Below are 23357 nucleotides of genomic sequence, written 5' to 3'. Positions count from 1 at the left end.
CACCGACTGCGCGTGGAGGAGGACGTGTATCGCTTCGCGTGCTGCAACGAGTGATTAATTCGAGGTGAGCTTCCATTATTACCATAAAATAATTATTCTGCTGCTCTTCGAGACTTCGTACACTCGTTTATTCGCACGCAACGATTATTGCGAGGCAATCAGACGAGCGATGGTGAAACTTGTTACGACGCAGTTTTACGACGCGGTTCGATGCGTTGACGGTTTCAAGGTCGTTTGATTGGAAGATTGACTCCAATTCTGTCGAGTTTACGGTCTTGGTAATCCTATCGCTGACTGAACTGTGTCTAAGGTTTGTTTTAGTCGAGTTTCTAGGCGTTTTAGGTTATACCTGGTTGGGTTTGTGGGTGATGTGCGAGGTTAGAATGTGGGGCGAAGGACACGTGTAATTGGCGCGAGAATTTGAAGTAGCTTTTGCTTTGACTCCGGTTTTTTCAAGTATCTTTTAATTTGCTTTGTAATAAATTTGTTGATGCACTTATATTCATAATTTATTTCAAGGAATTATAATTTTTAATGAAGAGTTCTAATATTGAAAGAAGAAATAATAGAAGTAAATAATTGGATGATTGAAAGATTTGGTTCAAGAAAAGATTTTTATTTTTTGAGGTTTGCAAGATTTTTGAAATTTTTGAAGAAGGTTTCTTCTCTCAAAATGAAAAATCTCTATTTTAAGATCAGAAATCTTGAAATCCTCAAAGAATTAAATAATACCTTTGCAGCTTTAAATTTTTATAATTTAATAGAAAACACGAAAGAATAATTTCTATTGGAACACAATAATTATTAATAATAATATTATCATTTATTTAACGAGAATATAACTAACAAACTCGTATCTTTGTTCCAGAAAATGTTCTCCAGTTACACACTGGGTGTCCTACTTGGGACAGTCTTGCTTATCTCTTCGATACCCGACGTTGCTTCGTATTCCAGTAAGCAGAAAATCATTCTCACATTTTACAAACCCTTTAAACGTTTTTTTATACGTAACAAATTTTTTAATTGTTATTTTTAATGAATTAAAATTTATTTAAATATTATTTTATGCGTAAAAAATTTTTTCAATAACGTAGAAATTTTTATTATTCACTTTTAAGGGACACTGTTGGATTTTACATTCTTCTGACAGTAATTAGAGTATAATCGTGGGTTAAACAGCCGCGTTGGGTTTCAATTACCGCATCGAATCGTTCCATTCGACTGGGATTTAAACGGACTTAATGCAAACAAATGATCGCTTTTAATCTCTGACTCGAGCGGACGCGATTACGTCGACCTTCGTCCCAATCGCGGATTTTACCCTCTTCCTCTTCCTGATCTGGTTAAATAGGGAAATGGATAATTATATCATAGTCTTATCATTTAATGATGGTTATTTAAAAAAAGAATCTTAATTGTCAAGCGTTTGTTGTCAGAAAAAAAATAATATTGATAAGTAAAGGCAATGATGGCTATTAAAAAAAATATTGGGAAGTAGAGTAACGTCCAACGATGATTATTTAATAAAAAGTTTAATTGTCAAGTGTTTTTGTTGTAAGAAAAAAAAATATTGATAAGTAAAAGCAATAATAGTCATTAAAAATAATATTGCGAAGTAAAGTAATGTCCAACGACGATTGTTTAAGAAAAAACTTACTTCTCAAGTGTTTGTTGTCAGAAGAAAAAAATATTGAGAAGTAAAAGTAATGATGACTATTAAAAAAAATATTGAGAAATAGGAGTAATGATGGCTATTGAAAAAATCTGAAATCCTCAAAAAAGATTCCTAATTTTGAAAGAAGAAATCCTCAAATAAGATTTCCAATTTTAAAAGAAGAAATCTCCAAAGAAAAAATCCTAAAAAAATATTCCTAATTTTAAGAGAAAAAGTTCCCAAATAAATAATCCTCAAGAAAGAATTGTTCACTCAAAATTAATCTTCTTCAACGATTTCAGAAATCCCAAAATCCCCCGAAAAATTAAAATCTCTTTGTAAAACAAATCTCTGAACTATCCAATCATTAATTTCTGAATTGTTCCAATTTTTATTTCTAAAAATTTAATTATCTGCTTTATCCTGGTTGCAGAGTACGGAAGAACATGCAAGGACATCGGCTGCAGGAGCGACGAGGTCTGCGTGATGGCTGAGGATCCTTGTTCAATCTACCAACGAGACAACTGTGGTCGTTATCCAACTTGCACTAAATCTCGTCCAGGAGGTAAGAATGTTGTTGACCTTTTCGAATATACTCGTTTGTTGAATTCAAATTTCATCTTAGTAAAAAAAAAAAAAATTAACTGGACATGGATTCTGGAAGACCAATGATTTTGAGCCTCAACAGCCACAAAAAAAAAATAAAAGCTCCAAAATCGAAGCAGATATAAAAAAAAATAAATAAAAAAAATTAAATTACAATTTCTATTAATTGAAAAATTTATTGCGACTCCATTAAATGAAAATTTAATTTTTTTACACACTTAGACATGCTTCATCACCAAAATTAATTTTCAGCAGCACAAACGAGGGCGTTACAACATTTTCGATATTTTTATTTTAGTTCTCTATTTTTCTTGCTTTCTTAAATTCCAATAACTGTAAAAAGCAAGCGATGAAGGTGTGAATTAATAAGGATAGTGATTTTTATTTTTAGGGGCCAGTTGCGCAAGCACTGTGTGTGGCGACAACGAGTACTGCAAGACAGAGAATGGCATGCCAAAGTGTGTGAGGAAGTCAGACGCAATTGGTGAGTGTTTACACCCTTTCATCCACCATTTTCTGCACGATGGTTGGCCAGCATGAGAGTCGAGGGTACTTGAGGGGCGCACAAATGCATGAAAACCATACACGGGCATTTAAATAACCAGTGTATCTAAACGAATACCCCAGAAAATATTATCAGATGGTCTGACCACTTCGTATGGTGCTCGCAGAGCCCCCAAAGTGTGCTCTGATGCTCTACGAAGGACCAGTGGCGACTCGTAGCAGAAATCACTGGAAACGCTGCCACAAAAAATGATTTATCAACACCCAAACAGAAATTACATCGCTGTAACTGTAATTACAGGACACGACAAGGGTCAGGGGTCACTGTGGGGCCCTCAGTGTCGATCCAACCCCATTAATGACACCGTAGAAAATTATTTAGCAACATACGAGCACTTTTTGTGTCGCTGGCACTGTAACGATAGGAAAAAGTGGGGAACAAGGGTCACTGTAGTGGTTTTAGTGTCTATTCAACCCTTCTGATGAAAGCATCGAGTCGCCACACACATAATTACCTTAGAATTCCCTGCTACCACCATAAAAATGAAACCCAATAAGAGTATTCCTGCAAAGCAGCAGCGAAAATGCATGCGATCCAGGTGTAACTGCTTCAAGCACTCGTAAGAGGCTTCAGAATCCCTGCGACTAACACCACTAAGACGAATCACCAGTAGAGACCCTCGGATGGTACATCTTAGCCAGCACAGTAAGCTCTAACTGTAACCAGTGTTGTAGAAATCCGTTGAGTGTCGTTTCCCGTTCGTCTCGAGCGCTCGTGTTTTCTGACCAGACGCAGAAGGGGGACGATCTTTTCAGGATACGAGTCAGCTGGCGTGTCCTACGTGAACGGACAGCGGACAGGCGTCGACGACAAGCCCAACGACAGGACCAGCAACGCTGCCAGCAATGCAAATCCGTACGCGAACGCGAATGCGCCGCCATATCCGGCTGAACCCGCTGGAGGATACCACCAGACGAACGCTGGGACCAACCTGGGCTACCCACCGTACCCCAGCAACCCTGGACAAGCTTCGAACCAAGGAAATCGCCAGTCTGACTTGGGATACCCGCCTTATCCGACCAACAACAGGATGCCTGCGCCTGGTCCACCCAATTATCCTGGCTATCCGAGTTATCCAGCGCCTCCAGGGTACCCACAGCAGTACCCAGGATACCAATACCCCTACGCAAACTACCCTAATCAGAATCGTTTGCACAACAACGTCTATTCTGGCCGCAGAAGCGCTGCTGTTGCGCTCGCACCTTGCCTTGCGACCATCTTACTGGCCGTTTGCGCGAACCAGCTGTGACTTTGGGGACTTCTGATGTCGAGGACACCTTTGTAGCTTTAGAGAGTCGAGATTGGGGCGCTCAGAGTCGAGATTTTGAGCAACAGCAGTGCGTTAAGTGAATTGTTGGGCTGAAGGGGTCGGTTTTTCTGCTGTTGTTGGGTCTCTGTCCGGGTTCTGAGGGCACTGTTGGGTCCTCCTGGACCTCTGCGACCTGCTAGTCCAACAGATATTCTGTGTAACGAATTTTCATGAGATTTGTATTTTCGATAACGCCATGACGAGCCTTTTAAACGTGTCTTTCGAGCGCTGAGGTTGTGCTTTTTGGAGAAACTGTTTGTAATTGACGAGTAGAGGGTTAAATAGAGGGGGACACGAGGTGCTTCTATTTTTTTAAGCAACCACGCGGTCGATAAAACAGTACCTGAGCAATCAGCTGTTCAATTGCGAGAGGAGACCACTGGTTTTCTATTATTTATTTTTTACCAGACACTTCTTCCGTCCGAGGAGCAATTTTCTCTCTCACGAATCCTGTAAATTAACAGCAGAAATAGAGAATTAATCAAATAAATTTCTCATTTGTCATTGTAAAACTTCGGAAGTCATTTATTGGAGTCGTTGCGAGGCTGCTGGTCTCGTTATCAGCTCTCATTTGCATTATTGAACTCTGACACTTGTTATCTGCACTCTCTTGGCACTGACACGAACAGAAATGAGAATTAGAGCAATTAATGTCAATTAAAAATGATAATATCGAACTGTTACGCGATTACAACGAACAGAAGTTGATGCAATGAGTGCATAAAAATTGTATTAATTTTTTTGCGAGTCACAGTAGTTAGCCAATGAGCAATTTTCTTTATTAATTATAGCTTTAAGCAGAATTGTACCATTTTTTAATTTTTTTTTTGTATATAATTTGCTTGTTTTTTCATAATTTTATGCTTTTCTGTTAAGTGCAATAAGCAAATAAAGGTCAGAATTGAAGAGTAAATGACCAAAGTGCCAGAGAAAGTGCAATAACGCTGGAATATTAACAGTGTGACCCTTAATTATGCATTTGCATGCTTGAAAGGCGATATTAAGCAATTAACAGCCTGTATCAACTATTATATTAGTTCATCAAGACCATCTTATTTCTTCTTTTAAGATTAGGAAGCTTTTTTGAGGATTTTAGAAATTTTTAAAGCCTCAAAGCTGTCTTCGTTATTTTTTCTTTTAAGATTAGGAAGCTTTTTTGAGGATTTTAGAAATTTAGAAATTCTCAAAGCAATCTTTGGTATTTCTTTTTTCAAAATTAGAAATATTCTTTGAGGATCCCAGAAATCCTGAACTCCTCTGATTAGTTCCTTCCAAATTTAATTCTTTGAGAATTTTTTTCTTTTCATTTTTTGAGGATTTCAAGATTTCTGAAATTCTCAGAGAAGATTTCTTCTTTAAAGATTAGAAATCTTTGAGCTTTCCTTCTTTGAGGACTTCTTCTTTCAAGATTAGAAAAAATTCTTTGAAAATTTTAATTTCTTGGGGTAGAAAATTTCCTTCTTCGAGGACTTCTTCTTTCGAAATTAGAAATCTCCTCTGAGAATTTATTGCATCTAGTTTGAGGATTTCAGAAATCTTGAAATCTTTTTTTCTTTTAATTTTTTGAGGATTTCAAGATTTCTGAAAAAAGATCTCTTCTCAACACTTCAATATTAACAGTGTGACCAATGAATTACGCATAAGCACGCTTCAAAAACAACCCTAACCAACTAACCCATCCCCAACAACAACATCAACCCTCCAAAACCATTTTCCCTAAGTGAAACCCACTTAAATCAGGATATCTCGTTTTTAACAATTTAAAAAAAAAAACAATCGCGTAATTGCCCTCGAGATTGGTCGATTTACCCACTGGACGAGTCGTCTGACCAGCAATCTCCAATTCGACAGCGTATCCCACGAGAAGACCAGGGAAGAAGAGGCCAGCGCCAGCCACGCCTTCGAGCAGAATTGGAGGCAGAGCCAGTGGCAACTCTGGCTCGAGGAACAGTATCGGCACTGGCTCGATTTTTAATCGTTTGTTTGGCAACGATCGCGATCAGGCGTCAGCCACGACACCCAAAAGTCGTGGCCAACAGGCTGCCAGCGGATATTACGACACTCACACGTCCACTGATCGCCAGGGAAACAGGGTGTGGAAGTTCTCTGGTTAACTCTTAGAGCTGCTGGTTTTTCTGCAAAATGTTGTACAATTAAAAACTGCTATTTTTTCAGAATTAAAATTGTGCATAATTTTATGTTTATTAGTTGCAACAGGAATTAATAAGTTTCGAGTCTAATTGGTTAGAAAGTGAGACGTGAAACGGGATTTTTGTGATCCCAATATTGTCCAATTGATAGCTAAAAATGGCAAAGCACTGATGAGTGGCTCTGTATTAATTTTAGATGGAAATGATTGCATATCGAGTGACAAAATCGACGAACGTAAATGTGCGTCCTTAGTCCAGGGCTCTAAGAGTTAATGAGGAACGCAAAAACCCAACTCAATCCCCTTAATTCCACTTTACCAACAACCATTGCCACACTTTCTCAATTGCCATACAATCCTCAAAAAAAAAAAAAAAAAAAAAAATCACACATAGTACTTACAATCTTTTTCTATATATATACATACATATAATATATACCCAGAAATATGTAAAAACCAAATATAAAAAAAAAATATGCAAAGCACAAGCCTTCAATCATCCACCTCAATTCTTCACATCCTCCACTCAGGACTTAACAAACTCCACTCCACCCAAAGCCCACAATTTCGACCAAAAACCAAAACCCAAAAATCCCCAAAATGCATGCCAAAACTCCTCTTTCTATACTCAATCACTCAACGCAATTAAAAATCTAACAAAAATTCAGGACTTAACAAAATCCAGCCAAAACCCAGCATTTCGACGAAAAAGCAAAATCCAAAATCTCCTCAAAATGCATGCCAAAACGTCTCGTTTTATATTCGAGCACTCAACGCAATTAAAAATCTAACAACAATTAAAAAAAAATAAAAAGGAAGCACACAAAACGCTTGAGAACCGCACGAGAGCAGCACAGAAGTTGGACTCTGCATGGCATGCGCCTCAAACCGGAAGTATACAGTGTCCATCCACTTAGGAGGTAGATAACGAATTGTTCGCAGAGTTCGAGGACCCTGAGAAGACCCTAGTTCGTCGCCAAACTGAACTCGAAGACCAGCAGTCCACCAAAACCAGTTCTTCAGGCTACCCAACAGGCAGTGGCTACCCCAATTCAGGCTCCACGAAAGGCACAAGGCCCTCATCTGACGCAGGACCCTCAGGTTATCCTTCAAACAACCCAAGAAGTCCAGGTTCCTCCAATTATCCTTCGTATCCTTCCAGTTCTTCGAGTTATCCTGGCCAAAGCAGCTCTTCAGGCTATCCTGGCTACCCTTCGAGCTCCTCTGGCTACCCAATTCCGTCGAGTTCCTCAGGATATCCTGGTTATCCTTCGAGCAGTGGCTCTAACTATCCTTCAGGATCAATTGGCTACCCAAGCAGTAGCAATTCTCGTGGTTATCCTTCGAGCAGCTCCTCAGGAGCAACTGGCTACCCAAGCAGCAGCAATTCTCGTGGTTATCCTTCGAGCAGTGGCTCTAATTATCCTTCAGGGTCCAGTGGATATCCTGGCAGCAGTGGTTCGCGTTATCCTTCCAGTTCTGGCTATCCTGCAGGAGCAATGGACGAGCAAACTGTGCAGAGAGTCGATGCTAATTCCGTGAACGCTGGTCGTCCTGGATTTTCTGGTCAAGGACCTCCTGGTAGGTCCAGTTATCCTGGTCAGAGCGCTGGTTATCCTTCGCAGTATCCTGGAGGGTATTATGGTGGATATCCTGGGCAAGGATCGTATCCTCAGGGGTATCAGCAAGGGTATCCTCAAGGTGGATATCAGCAGAGCTATCCTGCGTATCCTGGAGGGTACTATCAGCAGCCACCTACCACTAGGAAGCCCAATTTTGGGGATCAGCTGACTAATATTGCGAAGGATCTGGCTGGGAAGTATTTGACTCAGACTATTTTGGATAGGGTTGCTGGGAAGCATTAAATTGTTATTTGGGTGGTGGTTTTTTTTTTTTTTTTTTATTGGGAGATTTAATTTTGAGTTTGGATGGATTCGATTAAAATTTTTAATTTGTGCAGGTTTGACTTAATTTTTAATTCGCGTGGGTTTGAATTAATTTTTAATTTGTTTGGGTTTGATAAAAATTTTAATTTGTGTAGGTAAAATTTAATTTTTAATTTGTGTGAGTTTGATTTTATTTTTAATTTGGAGTGGAGTTTGGGGTTGATTGGATGGATTTTTTGTTGTAATGCTTGTGGTTTTGGAGTGGTGTTTTTCAATAAAATTGCTGGTTTCTGTTTGGTTGTTGATTTACTAAATTCCAATAATTTTTCTGATCTCGACATCAACTTAAACACCAAATTCTACAAATTCTACAAATCCTACAAAATTCCACAAATTCTACAAATTCTCCAAATTCCATAATTCCACAAATTCCAGAAATTCTACAAATATCCACAATTCAACAAATAACAATTCCACAAATTTTTCTGATCTTGATATCAACTTAAATCTCTAATCACTAAAAACTAATATATTTTTCTTTCATTATCTGTATTAAAAAAATTTATTTTATATGCTTACTCGGAGTTGGACTCGATTTAGTTGCTGGTAACTCGAATTTTCCATCAGTCAATCCTAAAATCGTTGGTCCATCGAGTTACTACGCGAAGGTAAATCCGCGACCTGCATTACCAACTAACGGAACAGGTCGATAATATAAACCAACAAACCTAAATCTACCACTGAAAATTAATTTCATTTATTAAATTCCAACACTTAGTGTTACTCTCCTAGCTGAAATAATATTTTATCTTTTTTTTTGTTCACTAAAATTCAGCTCTCAAATAATTTAAAAAATATTACCAACAACTTTTCTGATCTTAGTATCAATTTAAATGCCCAATCACTAAAATCTAATGTATTGTTTCTTCATTATCTGCATTAGAATAATTTGTTTTATACACGTACCTACAATTGGATTCGATTTAATTGCTCGCAATTTTCTGCTGCATAAAAATAATTCGTTTTATGCTCACACCTGGACTTAGACTCGATTTAGTTGCTCGTAACTCGAATTTTCCATCAGCCAATCCTAAAATCGTTGGTCCATCGAGTTACTACGCGAAGGTAAATCCGCGACCTACCTTACCAGCCAACGACACATCTCAGCTCTTTATGGGGTGCTGCTGTGCGCCTCTCACGCACACCCTCCCCACAATCCAACATTTCTAACCCAACCAACCATCCCCAAACACGATATTTCTTCAGCTCTGTTTCCTTCGAGCACAGTCGTGCCGCGTCCGCCGCCGGATGCGCGTCTTCCGCCATCGCAGGCCTCAAAAACACCCGAAAAACCTCGAGCAAAACGCTTTTCGTCGTCAATTCTCGCGCAAACGACTTTCTTCTCAACTGAACACGAATTTTAGTGAAGTGTTTCGACGAAAAACTGCAATTTCTTGATTTTTTTCAAGCATTTACGCACGTGTTGGTGCATTTTTTAATTTTCCTTATTTCTTTTTGTAGAAAAATTGCATTTTTTGATTCTTTTCAAAGCAGTTAAACACGTGTTGGTGCGTTTCTTAATTTTCTTAATTTTTTTTAGAGCAGTTGAACACGTGTTGGTGCGTTTTTTGATTTTTTGGATTTTTTTGAAAGCAGTTTCGCGCGTGTTGGTGCGTTTTTTTGAGAATTTATGGCAGCAGAGAGTTGAAAAAAATGGTTTTTACGAAATTTAAACGTAAATTGAAGGATGAGGGTAATTTTGTGAGCGTTTGAGACGATTAAGAGTTACTTAAAGGGTGGTCAGAAGAGAAAGGATTTGTGTGACCAGTGCGAGGAGTTGTTTTCTTAGTTTTTGCGGTTTTTTTGTTTGTGTTTGTTGTTGGCAACGCGAGGAGGGTGAATTGTGACCTAGAAAAGTGCGAGGGTTGCATTCGACGACCTCATTAAATCGAACTTCTTGATTAATGAACGTTTGGTTTCGAACGAGAAGAAGTAAGAATTATTTCTGTGACGAAATTACTTAAAATTGATGAAAAAAAGATACCAAATTGCAGTTTAAGTAATGTTAAAAGGTGCATTAAATAAATACAAAATTGTGGTTTAATTAATTACATAATTTATTAAAAATACAAAATTGCAATTTAAGTAATCTCAAAAGGTGCATTAAAAAAAGAAAAAATTGCAATTTAAGTAATCTCAAAAGGTGCATTAAAAATAGAAAAAATTGCAATTTAACTAATCTCAAAATCTTTATTAAAAAACAAAGTAAAAATAAAAATATAAGATTGTAGTTCACTTAATTTCAAAGCTAATTTGACAAAATCACATTAAATTAGAAACCTTAAAAAAGAGCTGAAAAACAAATACAAAATTGCAATTCAATCATTCTCAAAACCTTTTTCTTCTTAGAAAAAAAAAAGAAAAGTACGAAATTGTGGTTCAATTAATTCCAACTAATTTATTAAACAGTAAAAGACTAAAAAAAAAAACTCACAACCCCATTGTTTACAACAAATAATTCCGCAAAATTAAAAACACACCAAAGCACAATAAAAACAATTCCATGATGGATTCGCATAATCGAGTGTCCTCGTTGGCGACCATCGCGCACTTCCGGTTGGTCTTCTTCTGAGGAAACGCAAAACACAGCAAGCGTTCGATGGCGATGATTCGAGCGTTGGCAGAGCAACCTGGCCAGCAATCATGAATCGATCCAGCTGCATCAGTTACGCCTTATCAGGCTTAATCCTGTGAAAGGAGGGGTCGTTAAACACCGAGGGTTACCCGTGGTGGCGAGGTAATTAAATGAAAACCGTGGTGAATTTCATTAGGGGTTGGTCCAGGCGATGGTTGGGCTCTGTCGCAAGCGTGTCACGTGCGCCATTCGTTGTCTTTTGCTGGTATTTCCTTTTTATGGGGTGGGATAAATTAGTTTTGCGTGTTTTTTCTTTTTTTGATGGTGGTTTGGTGGATGTTGATTGCGAAAAAGGGTGGAAAATAACTCAGAAAATTTATGAATTGTGCAATTTTATGCGAAATGTAGTTTTATGGAGGGTATATGGTGTTCTAGAGACACTACTTGGCGTCAAAATACAAATTTCTTTTTAATTTTCTTGCAATCTTTCTTATTTCTTGGATTTTGAATGGCAAAAAGGGTGGAAAAGGGGTCAACAAAGATTGCATTGGGAGATTTGTGTGTAATGTTGTTTTGGGGGGTTTGTATGGGGGTTTGAGGGATGTAGTTGGCGACAAAATACACATTTTCTTGGATTTTTAGAAGCTGATTTGAAAAAAGGGTGGAAAATGGTGTCTTTTGGTGGTATCCTTCTTTATGGGGTGGGATAAATTTGTTTTGGGTGTTGGTTTGCTGTTTTTTCTTTTTTTGGCGATGGTTTGAGGGTTGCAATTGCCGCTGAAATTCAAATTTCTTTAATTTCCTTGCAATTTTTCTTATTTCTTGCATTTTTATTAGTAAAGAGGGTAGAAAAGAGGGTGAGATGGGTAGATTTATGTTTAATGTTGTTTTGGGGGTTTTATATGGGGGTTTGAGGGATGTAATTGGCGACAAAATTAAAATTTCATTCATTTTCTTGCAATTTTTCTTATTTTTTCAAAACTGATTTGAAAAAAGTGGTGAAAAGTTAATCAGAAAATTTAGAATCGAGCAATTTCACTTACAATAAAGTCTCCAAATAATTACACGCCATTTTCACGCGAAAATTAATCGATATTAATTGAAATGTATAAAATATATTTTTCTTTAAGTCTTTCGTTCAAAAATTTATATTTTCCACTTTGAAAATTTAAAAAATGCAAGAAGAATTGTATTCGAAAATTTCTCTCTTTCAACTATAATTTATTTTAATTATTTTGTTGTAAAATTTCATCTGATATCGATATTAATTGAGAAAAGTATATTTTTCTCTAAATTTTTCGTTGAAAAAACTACATTTTCAATTTCGAAAATCACAGAAAATATTATTACTTCGATCTCTTCTCATAATATCGCTAATTAACCACTGTTTTCAATGAATTATTGGTCAACCATCGCTCGACCACGTAAATTGCATTACCCGCCTAAAATAATTCGATTGGAGCTCGATAAACGCCAAATAATCCCATTGGCCGTCAGAAAATCTACTTTTTCACAATCCAACTGTGTTTACAACAATTTAAACTCTGTCAATCTTGCAAAAAATAATTTTTCTGCTTAAAAAAACTTAAATTCGCGCCAAAATTTCGAATAAAACTCTTGCAAAATTTAAAAATAGCACTGAATTTTTCAAAAAAGAATATATTTACCAATATTATATAATATATTAACAATAAATAATAAATAACTGCATTTGAGACCAAAATTTAACTAAAAAAACCAATTTCTTTTTCAGACTTCATCGAAAATCGCAGCAAAAAAAATTAATTTCAAGCAAAATAACGTCAAAAAATGAAAAATCGTCTCATCAAACCTCAAAGAATCCTCAGAACCTTCTAAAAAAAAAAATATGCGACGTCAAATTGAAGAATTTTGAATTAAACTTCGTCGATAGCGCGACCACCTTCTTTATCGACATGCGCTGGCTGGACTTAAAAAGAACGAAAACTCACTCGTCGATGACAAAGTTTTCGAACCAAAAACGAAACTGACGTCATCAAAACACGTGAAAAAATGCTGTTTCACTAAATTTCGTCGAAATTAATTAATTAATGACGATTTGAAAGATGGACGAGGCGATGAACGTGACTTTTGGCAACGAAAGCTACGAGATTGTCGAGGATGAAAATTTCGAGCAGGAGAGGAATTTGGAGAAGATCGTGGCCATTGTGGTGCCAATTTTCTTTGGCATGATTGGCATTCTTGGGCTAATTGGCAACTCGTTAGTCGTGATTGTCGTCGCTGCGAATCCCAGCATGCGATCGACGACCAACATTTTGATCATCAATCTGGCCGTGGCTGATCTGCTGTTCGTCATTTTTTGTATTCCATTCACGACGACCGATTTCGCGCTGCCATTTTGGCCTTTTGGCAATTTCTGGTGCAAAATGGTGCAGTATCTGATCATCGTCACTGCTTGCGCCAGTGTGTACACTTTGGTTCTCATGAGCCTTGACAGGTGAGCCCAAATTTTGATTTTTTTTTTAGGTTATGTTATATTTTTGAGTCTCGATTATATGGAATTTAGTTGCGGGAATCGTGCCGTGTTGCATGTCGTTGGATTCGTCTTGAAATTCTCTACTAGACTATAGAATCAAAAATATGATTTCGTTTTATAAGAAGAATTTGATCGTCGAATCTCTGTTGGTTATGCAGATATTGAGATAAAATTGATGTCAGATGATGTGAATCTTCGTATCGAGTAACTTTTGTATCAACTTTTTTTTTCTAACTTCAATAGTTTGCGAGATATTCGACTGTTTCTATTTGGACACCTGGTAGATAGTTTTTTATTAAAAATGAGGATTTTGAATTGTTTTATTGAAGCTTTTTGATTCAAAAGATCATGTTTAAATGCTTTGTGTGTATATGTATGTATAGGGTGTCTCGAAAAAAAAGCAAAAAGTAATAAAAAAATGTTAAATAATTTTTTTTAACGAATGATTGTGTTTTGATTGTTACAGATATTTGGCAGTGGTCCACCCTATAGTTTCAATTACATGGAGGACAGAGAATTACGCGATCGTTGCCATTTGCATCGCCTGGGCGATTATTCTTGCGATATCGTCGCCAGCTTTCGTTGTTCATGGCGAGGTAAGATGATTTTTTTGTGTCACCAGGTATATAAAGTAGTGGAGCGCATCTAAATGGCATGTTAGGGCTATATTAATTTTCTAGTTAATTTCTGGCTATTTAAAAAAATTTTTTTTATACGTTTTGTCCTTGAATTACAATCCTTTTTCCGTTGCTTTCGTGTCACCAGGTATATAAATTAGTGGCACGTTACCACTCTATTAGTTCTCTAGTTAATTTCTTACTATTTTCTTTTTTTTCGCTTCTGTTAATGTGTTTTGTCCTCGAATTTTGAAACTTATGCAATCTTGAAACTTATAAGTTCCATCTTACAATTTTTGTAGCACCCAGTATACAAAAGCTCATCGTTTTTACACTCAAGAATTCCACTGATTACAAAGATTATCTTAAAATCTGAATAATGAAATTTGTCTTACAATTTTTTATTTCGATTTTTTTCAAAAATGGCTGGATTATGTAATATTGGATTAGTTCAAAATTTGTGTGGCACACGGTATAGAAAATCTCATCGTTCGACATTCGAGAATTCCACATCCTTTGCAGATGCACAATCAGCTGTTCGCGAATAAATTAGGTTAGCCATTGCCCAAATAAATCGAACCAACACGTTCGAATCTCGATTTCGAAATCCCGCCAATCAGCGCAACTTCCACCGCCATCGTCGATTTGAATGCAAAACCAGCAGCAAAGTTGGTGCTCGAAAATAGAGGACGACTTAAAATAACGCGTACGCGTGTGATTTCCGCTAAATCTATTTCGTTCGAGGCGAGCACAATTCGCGAGAATTATTTTCGAACCACAGAGCGATCGATAACAACGCGTCTCGATTTGAGAGCGCGCGAAATTCCATCGTCGAACGCGAACAGCTGATCGCTGCGCGTTCGAATTATTCGAACGCGAGTACTGCTCAGCGGAAATAACGGAAATAAACGTTTTCTCCCAGTGAGATTGCGATTATTCTGGCTCTCAGCTCGTATTTCAGCACGGCGTGTATAACACGTGCCATTTAACGGGACGTGCGCGTGTAAATCATCGCGTTTCGGTTTCTGCGCGCGTCAAGTGCAGCGCTCGATTCGGTCAGAGAAGTTTCGAACCAGTTGCACGCGACACATTAATTTCAGAGCCGTTTATGCGGAGGAATGCAAGCGATATTGCGGTTATTGGGTTTGGTTTTTTGGGGTTTCCGGGTAGAGATGATGGAATTTAGCTATTTTATGTAATACGAAGTTTCATGGGGTGTATATGGGATTTTATAGCCACTATTTGGCACGAAAATTTAAATTTCTTTCATTTTTTTGCAATTTTTCCTATTCTTTGGATGTTGATTAGGAAAAAAGGTGGAAAATGACTCAGCAAATTTGGAAATCGAGCAATTTTATGGGAAATGCAGCTTCATGGGAGGTGTATGGGGATTTATAGATAGTGTTTGTTGCGACAGATTAATAATACGGTCAGTTAGTGGGGGAATGCAAGCGATATTGCGGTTATTGGGTTTGGTTTTTTGGGGTTTCTGGTTAGAGACGATGGAATTAAAGCTGTTTTATGAGGAATGTAGGTTCATGGGGGGTGTATGGGACTTTATAATTAGTGCATGTCGCAAAAATACAAATTTATTTAATTTTTTTGCAATTTTTCCTATTTTTTGGATGTTGATTAGGAAAAAAGGTGGAAAATGACTCAGCAAATTTGGAAATCGAGCAATTTTATGGGAAATGCAGCTTCATGAAGGGTATATGGTGTTTTACACACAACTACTTGGCGCGAAAATTCAAATTTCATTCATCTTCTCGCAATTTCTCACCTTTCTTAGAAGCTGCCTTTTAAAAAAGTTCGCAAAACACACTAACAAAGTTATAATTAGTAGATTCAAGTATAATATACCTTTATCGAGTTCATATTGAAGTCAGTACAGTCAGCAAACCAAAAAAAATTTTTTGTCAAAAAACACTTCTCATCCTCTGAAATTTTGCTCTACTTTTTGCTTTTGCTCTTCTGGCAGTTTCAGGAACATCCTCTGAAATTTTGCTCTACTTTTTGCTTTTGCTTTTCTGGCAGTTTCAGGAACATCCTCTGAAATTTTGCTCTACTTTTTGCTTTTGCTTTTTTCTTAGTTTCAGGAACATCCTCTGAAATTTTGATCTAGTTTTTGGTTTTTTCTCAGTTTCAGGAAGCGAGCAGCTCAAGATCAGACAACCAAACGACATGTCGCATCCTGCCGCAGTACAACTGGCCAATGTTCCAAATTTGGTTCTTCCTGGTCAGCTACCTGGTGCCTCTGATGCTGATCTGCTTCTTCTACATTTGCATGCTGATCAGACTGTGGCGAGGCGACCGCGTCAGCGCTGAGAGTCGACGAGGAAGACGAAGAGTCACCAGTTTGGTGCTGGTCGTCGTCAGCGTCTTTGCTTTTTGCTGGTGTCCCATACAGGTTCGTCAATTCTTCAATTGTAATTCAAGAAAATTATTTTGAAAGTAATTTAAGTCCTTTAAAAAAAAAGAAATGCAACAATTTGTAAAACAGCTGTTGCAATCTTTAAATGTCAGGGTAGTCATTTTTCGCCACCCAGTAGATTAAGGCTGGTGAATTGTTCAACTGTAATTAGACAGATTTATTTTGAAAATGGTGTATTTATTCCAATTAATTAATTGTAATTATTCCAATTAATTGGTCCCAAAATTTTTCAAAAATTCGTGATTTATATATGCGTCAGTGGTTTTCAAAATTAACGAAATATTTTTTGCACGTCTTTTTTTTTTTGTTAAAAACAGGTAATCCTAGTGATAAAGTCGTTGAAGGCGTATCCAACGACTTCCGTGACGATAGTCGTGCAAATAGCCAGCCACATTTTGGCGTACATGAACAGCTGTGTGAATCCAATCCTGTACGCGTTCCTCAGCGACAGTTTTCGAAAAGCGTTTCGAAAAATCATCTACTGCAGGCCTCGAACGGAGCAGAACAGACAATTGGGACCACTGACGAGAACTACGAGGGCTGCCAGTTCCGGGGACATCCTTTAGGTGAGTCGCCATTTTCTTTCTGTGCTTAATGGTCCCTCGTTAATTAATCACGCGTTAGAATGACATTTTTTCTCATATAACGCGTGTTAACTTAAAAAGAAAAAAAAACAGACGACTGTGGAGTAAAAACATTTTATAATCATAATTATTTGTTGTATGCGAGAGCAGTGATGGAAAAATATTTTTAACACATTGTAGAAGGGGTTGCTAATAAATTACGCTTTAGAAAAAAATTTTCTCTCATATAACGCGTGTACAAAAAAAAAACAACAGGTAACTATAAAGTAAAGAAATTTGTTAATCGTTATTATTTATTATACATGAGACCAATGATGGTAAAATATTTTTAACACATTGTAGAAGGGGTTGCTAATAAATTACGCGTTAGAAAAAAATTTTCTCTCATATAACGCGTGTATTAAAAAAAAAAAGGAGCAAACAGACAACTATGAAGCAAAAAGAATTTGTTACACGTGAAACCAATGGTGGAGAAATATTTTCAACACATTGTAAATGAAGTTACTAATAAATTACACCTTAGAAAAAAATTTGTACGTGTACTTAAAAAAAAAAAAAAAAAAATTCAGAATATTTTGCCTTAATTATTTAACTGACAATTAACTGTTTACAATAGCGAAGTCACTGAAACGAATCTCTCGCCTTGGTCTCTTCTCGACCTCCAGGAAAACTTTGAACTGCTTTGTTTGCGTAGACGAATTCTCAAGCTCTTTGAAAACACATTTCCTTCTTTTTTTTCTCTCTTTTTTTGCTTCTTCTTCAGGCGCCACTTGTGTCCAGCTCGAGACGAGAATGCGAGGCCATCGAGGCCAACACACGAGCCTACAATGCCCTCATTGGCTGTTGCAAATTGCACTTTTCATTTCATTGCAACCGCAATCTTCTGTTCGACGCACGTTACTTCGCGACCACCCAGTATATCAACCAGTAGTTAGCTCAGAATTAGCGCATTTCGCTTCATTGTTGCTATTTTAAATCTTCAGATCCTCTGCAATCATTTTCAAATTGAGCTTGACCCTTTAAAACATTAATTCGTGCAAATATGGCGCCATTTAATATCCCTAAAACCATTCAGAGGAGAACAGAAGAAGCCATTACTTCATCCGTGAAGCAACTCTTCTGTTTCGCGTGGAAAAGTTGGTCCAACTCGCCCTTTAAAATATCGATCCCCCTCGCAGTGAGGCACTCGAAACAGTGCAGTCGTGTTTCGTTCGCTGGTCGAATAAACTGGGACGACTGCTTCTCTCTTTTCCTTTCTCAGCTTCGTTCCCTTCGCGATCTTCATTTTCTCGCTGATAGCAGGCGATGCGATAAGAGAAATGGCTGAGAATAAATCAGAGGAGCGTGTAAAGCGTTCCAGAGTGAGCTGTTCCCTCAGGTTTTGTGGTTCAGGGAAGCTTTGACCTGTGTGCGAGGGTTAAAGAAAGAGGATTGCCTTGGACGACAACTGTTGGACTTGTAAATCTTCATATTCTGTCGACAGTAATGATTTTTTGTACACTTTTTTATGTTTTTGGATTAGTTTGAGGTGTATTAATGTAGAAAGTAAAGAGAAACTTGTTTGGAGAGGCGTGGAAGCTTGGATGTGGACTTTAGAGCAAACCCAATAGCGATTTTTGGGGGCTACTAAGTGCTTTTACCTTTGTAAATGGGTAAAAAAGCTTGTTGCAGACTTTGGTATGTGGTTTTTCTTATGTGAGAGGATCTAAAGCTTCTTTTATAGTGACTAGAATATTAACGTATCCCTCAGGAACGTCTATCCTGGATATGAACAGTTAGAGAAGCCTATAAGAATTTTAGTGAGCCTCCAAGTGCTTTTACCTTGGTGAATAGGTAAAAAAGCTTGTTGCAGACTTTGTGACCAGGTTTTTCTTATGCGAGAGGATCTCAGGGTTGCTATATGGTGATTAGAATATTTATGTATCCTTCAGGGACGTCTATCCTGGATATAAACAGTAAAAGAAACCCTCTTAGTAGGCCTCTAAGTGCTTTTACCTCTGAAACTACCAAAAAAAACGCGTACAAACTTTGTGATGTGGTTTTTCCTATGTGAAAGGACCTTAAGCCTCCTTCATAGTGTCTAGAATATTTATGTATCCCTCAGGAACGTCTATCCTGGACATAAACAGTAAAACAAACCCATTAGTAGTCCTCTAAGTGCTTTTACCTCTGAAACTACCAAAAAAAAACGCGTACAAACTTTGTGATGTGGTTTTTCCTATGCTAGAGGACCTCAAGCTTCCTTTATACTGACCAGAATATTTCTGTATCCCTCAGGAATGCATATTCCGCATATAAACAGTGAAACCTACATCGATCTTATTGTTGCATCAACTCTTTTTATCTATCTAAAAAGGAAAGAAACATGTTTCAGACTTTGCAATGTAGTTTTTCTTATTCTAGAGGGTCTAAAGCTTCCTTTATACTGACTAGAATATTCATGTATCCCTCAGGAACCTCTATCCTGGATATAAACAGTGAAGAAATGCTTATATCGACTTTAGTGGGCCACCAAGTGTTTTTATCTAAATGAATAGGAAAAAAGACACATTGTAGACTTTGTGACATAGTTTTTCTTATAAAAGAAGACCTCAGCTTTTCAGTATCCACTCTGTGTCTCATTTTTTCAATATCTTCAGCCTCTGAACTTAAAAATCCCAAAGCAAAACAGTTTTGCTTTACAAAAACGTGCAATATTTGAAGGAAATTGAGAAAATGGAGGATAAATCTGTTGAATAACGTAGAGAATGAATTGTCAGGTCGATTATCAGAAGCACATTTCGAGTTTTACGACAAAACTCGATGTCCAAACATTTGCAAACTGAAACAATCCAATAAATTGGAAAAATCGAAGCACAAAAGAGTCAAAAAAGGATTCAGAGCTCATTTCTCGTCAAATCGAAGGCATTTGAAGGCAAAAATTGGAAAAATTGAAGCAGAAAAGGAGAAATTTTAGTTTATTGAGTAAATTCAAAGCTCAAATTGTTTTGTTTTTCGTTTTTATCGTTGACTCTTCAATAAGCAGCCATTTTGGCATGCAGGGTGCGTCTTGGTGGACGTGAAAATTGGGTCAGAACTGTTTCGAGCCTCCTTTCTGTCCATCATAAACAATCTTCTACGTTCTGATGAAAAAACTTCCAAATCCCCTGAATTTAGGCGACCAGCGATTCCATCGACGCCATGGTCGCATCATAACCTAGAAATACGCCTAATCTCGACCTCTATAAATATAAATAGACTTTATGAACTGTATTCAGCTTTTTTTCGAGCAAGAAAAAGTGGTTTGAGGATTTTTAAAAATTGATTGGAAGCTTGGTTTTTTTTTCTTTAGCTATTTATGTGGAGAAAGAGTGAATTGGGGATTTAAAAAAAATTATTGGAAGCTTGGTTGACTTTCTATAGCAATTTATATGACGAAAGAGTGATTTGAGGATTCAAAAAAAATTATTGGAAGCTTGGTTGAGCTTTTATTCTAATTTATGTGAAGAAAAATTGAAGAATGAAGAGGAAGAGTGATTTGAGAATTTTTAAAAAATTATTGGAAGCTTGATTAGGCTTCTATTATAATTTGTGTGAAGAAAGAGTGAATTGAGGATTTTTAAAAAATTATTGCAAGCCTGGTTGACCTTCTATAGCAATTTAAATGAAGAAAAGTTGAAGAATGAAGAAGAAGAGTGGATTGAGAATTTTTAAAAATTTATTGAAGGTTGGTTGAGCTTTTATTGTAATTTATATGAAGGAAAAGTGAATTGAGGATTTTTAAAAATTTATTGGAAGCTTGGTTGAGTTTTTATTGTAATTTATGTGAAGAAAAATTGAAAAAAGAAGAGGAAGAGTGAATAAAAAATTTTTTTAAAAATTATTGCAAGCTTGCTTGAAGCTTTTATAGCAATTTATATGAAAGAAGATTGAAAAATGAAGAGAAAGGGTGAATTGAGAATTTTAAAAAAATAATTGGAAGCTTAGTCGACCTTCTATAGCAACTTAAATGAAGGAGAATTGAAAAATGAAGGGAAAGAGTCGTTCGAGAATTTTGAAAAATTTATTGAAAGCTTGATTGAGCTATTATTGTAATTTATGCGAAGAAAGATTGGAGAATGAAAATTACAATTTGAAATAAATATTAAAAAATAAATTTATCCAAAACTATGGAAGAAATGGAACCCACTCAGCTGTGAAAAATATACAGGCGTCTCTTGGCAAGATATATGGTGTCCATATTATAAATGGACGATATTTTTGATTTCGAGAGCAGGATCGATGGGACGTCTCGTATATCATTGACGAGGAACACGAGGACCAAAACTGTGAGCCTCGTCGAATCTTCGTGATTGATCGCGCGAGATGCGAACGGAATGCGAATGCTGCTGGTTGGTTCTCTGAAACATGGCGAGGGATACCAGGTCAGCTTCTGCGATCCCACTTTTGAATCCACGGGTAGGGGATAATAAGGCCTCGTGAAGAGGGATGAAGCTCTGGGAGAATGGCACTAATTTTAGAAGCAGAAGCCTCGAAAAGAAAGAGAATCTGACTGTACGAGTGTCTTATCTGTTTTGTGCCTCGCGAGAGTCATCTAGAACAGGTCTGAACAGCTGTTTCTTGTGGGTTTGTGGGTTGATGGGTGTTCAGGTGTATTTTGGGCTGGGGAATATTTTTTATCAATTTTTTTATTTAGTCTTTCTTCTTTTTTCTATACTTTTTATTTTATGCATTGACAGAGGTTTTTTTTAAGTTCTTCATTCAGTCTTTCTTCTTCTTCATTTTATCTAAATTTGCACTGTGATAAGTTAGTTTAGGTTTCTACAAGTTTTTAGAATATTATATTATTATTTTATATTACATATTATTATAATTATAATTAAAATAACATAACTTTTAAATTTCAGCTACATAAATAATGATAACAATTCTAAGCTGAAAAGAATGCACAGTTAAAGTCATTTTGTTTATAAAACGTGGACCAAAATGGACGAAAGGTCCACTCGAGGATCATTAAAATCTTAAAATGCGACGTGCAACAATTTCGCATCGCATTTTCTCTGACTCTTCGAAACATTTTACAAACCTTTCGCAGCTGTTCTCGAAGGTAGAAAAGGAGAAAGTATTTAAAGGGCTAAAAATAATTGTCAACTCGCGTGGCTCGCGTGAAAGAAACCGAGGAACCTTCTTTTAGAGTCACGTAACAAAGTCCACAGCCAAATCTGTTCTGTCACGCGGTGACAAATTTCACCCTGAGCGACTGAACATAGAAACAACACCCTCTGTCCACGAGCTGCTAAGAAAAAAGGGGGAAAAGGTCTGTGAGCGATCGTTCGAGCGATTTGTCGAAGTCGAATTTTCGAAGACTTGCTTCGATTAGTCAGAAATTTGTTTCTGTTGCGACTTTAAACTATTTCTGCAAATTAAAAGAGAATTGTTAGAGAATTTTTTGGAATTTAAAATTTATTTTAATTGCGATTTCAAATAATTTGAAAGTTCAAAATGAATTATTAGAAAATTTCTTCAAGCTTGAGAGTTGAAGGCTTCAAGTTTCAAATTTCAAGTTCGAAGCTTCAAATCTCAAACTTAAAGTTTCAAGCTTCAAATCTCAAGCTTGAAAGTTGAAGTTTCGAGTCTCAAGTTTCAATATCGAAGCCTCAAGTTTCAAACTTGAAAGTTGAAGCTTTAAGTTCGAAATTTTAAGTTTGAAGCTTCAAATCTCAAGCTTAAAGTTTCAAGCTTGAGAGTCGAAGGCTTCAAGTTTGAAATTTCAAATTTGAAGATTCAAATCTTAAGCTTGAGAGTCGAAGGCTTCAAGTTTGAAGTTTCAAGGTTCAAGCTTGAAAGTTGAAGCCTTGAGCTCGAAATTTTAAGATTGAAGCTTGAAATCTCAAGCTTAAAGTTTCAAGCTTGAGAGTCGAAGGCTTCAAGTTTGAAATTTCAAATTCGAAGCTTCAAATCACAAGCTTAAAGTTTCAAATTTCAAATCTGAAGCTTGAAAGTTGAAGTTTCGAGTCTCAAGTTTCAATATTCATCAAATAATTCATAACAATTCAATTTCAGAGCTTAACTCGAACTCTAACCTCTCAATTAACTCCAAACCTAACCTCAAAACCGCCCAAAAACCCCAAAAACCACCTCATCTTCTCTCGCAGTAACCAATTTCACGACCATTTAACTGTTAAACTGCCATAATTGCATCTTTTCTCAGTCATTTTTCATTTCAAGGCGCGTTAAACGTTTCATGCGCGATAAACGCAGAAATAATGGCGAGTAAACCTTCGATAAACGTTTCATAGACAGTTTAAAAGGCTCGTTTCGAGCTGTGGCGTCGTCGCTGCTCTTCGAATCGGCTCAGAAAGCGGCAAGTTCGAATTTTACGAGGCAGCGGCGCTGGTTTTAATCAAACTTCGATCGATCATCGCGA

General features: G+C 36.9%; 2 protein-coding genes across 2 annotated transcripts; both read left to right on the top strand.

Annotated features, from left to right (window-relative positions):
* Window positions 1-8163, top strand: LOC143431726 (uncharacterized). Its single transcript, XM_076908669.1, has 5 exons — window positions 1-64; window positions 869-953; window positions 2088-2219; window positions 2652-2744; window positions 7208-8163. Exons 2-5 carry the CDS (start codon window positions 872-874, stop codon window positions 8146-8148), a joined length of 1248 nt encoding a protein of 415 aa, XP_076764784.1. The 5' UTR covers window positions 1-64; window positions 869-871; the 3' UTR covers window positions 8149-8163.
* Window positions 8164-12962: 4799 nt separating this feature from the next.
* On the top strand, window positions 12963-16933 carry LOC143431838 (allatostatin-A receptor-like). The gene is made up of 4 exons (XM_076908792.1): window positions 12963-13280; window positions 13786-13915; window positions 16083-16343; window positions 16685-16933. The coding sequence occupies exons 1-4, from the start codon at window positions 13012-13014 to the stop codon at window positions 16931-16933; spliced, it is 909 nt and encodes a 302-aa protein (XP_076764907.1). The 5' UTR covers window positions 12963-13011.
* Window positions 16934-23357: the final 6424 nt, after the last annotated feature.

This window comes from Xylocopa sonorina, unplaced genomic scaffold (assembly GCF_050948175.1).
Source record: "Xylocopa sonorina isolate GNS202 unplaced genomic scaffold, iyXylSono1_principal scaffold0014, whole genome shotgun sequence".
Classification (NCBI taxonomy): domain Eukaryota; kingdom Metazoa; phylum Arthropoda; class Insecta; order Hymenoptera; family Apidae; genus Xylocopa; species Xylocopa sonorina.
Note: the sequence above shows the minus strand (reverse complement) of the source record. Positions and strands in the feature narration are given on the sequence as shown.

Excerpts from the sequence above, each read along its gene's own strand:
- LOC143431838 (XM_076908792.1), top strand. The coding sequence starts at position 13,012 with ATGATTGGCATTCTTGGGCTAATTGGCAACTCGTTAGTCGTGATTGTC. Across the intron at positions 13,281-13,785 it reads GTTCTCATGAGCCTTGACAG|ATATTTGGCAGTGGTCCACC; the intron begins GTGAGCCCAAAT and ends TGATTGTTACAG. Across the intron at positions 16,344-16,684 it reads TTTGCTGGTGTCCCATACAG|GTAATCCTAGTGATAAAGTC; the intron begins GTTCGTCAATTC and ends TGTTAAAAACAG.
- LOC143431726 (XM_076908669.1), top strand. The coding sequence starts at position 872 with ATGTTCTCCAGTTACACACTGGGTGTCCTACTTGGGACAGTCTTGCTT. Across the intron at positions 954-2,087 it reads CGACGTTGCTTCGTATTCCA|AGTACGGAAGAACATGCAAG; the intron begins GTAAGCAGAAAA and ends TCCTGGTTGCAG. Across the intron at positions 2,220-2,651 it reads CACTAAATCTCGTCCAGGAG|GGGCCAGTTGCGCAAGCACT; the intron begins GTAAGAATGTTG and ends TTTTATTTTTAG.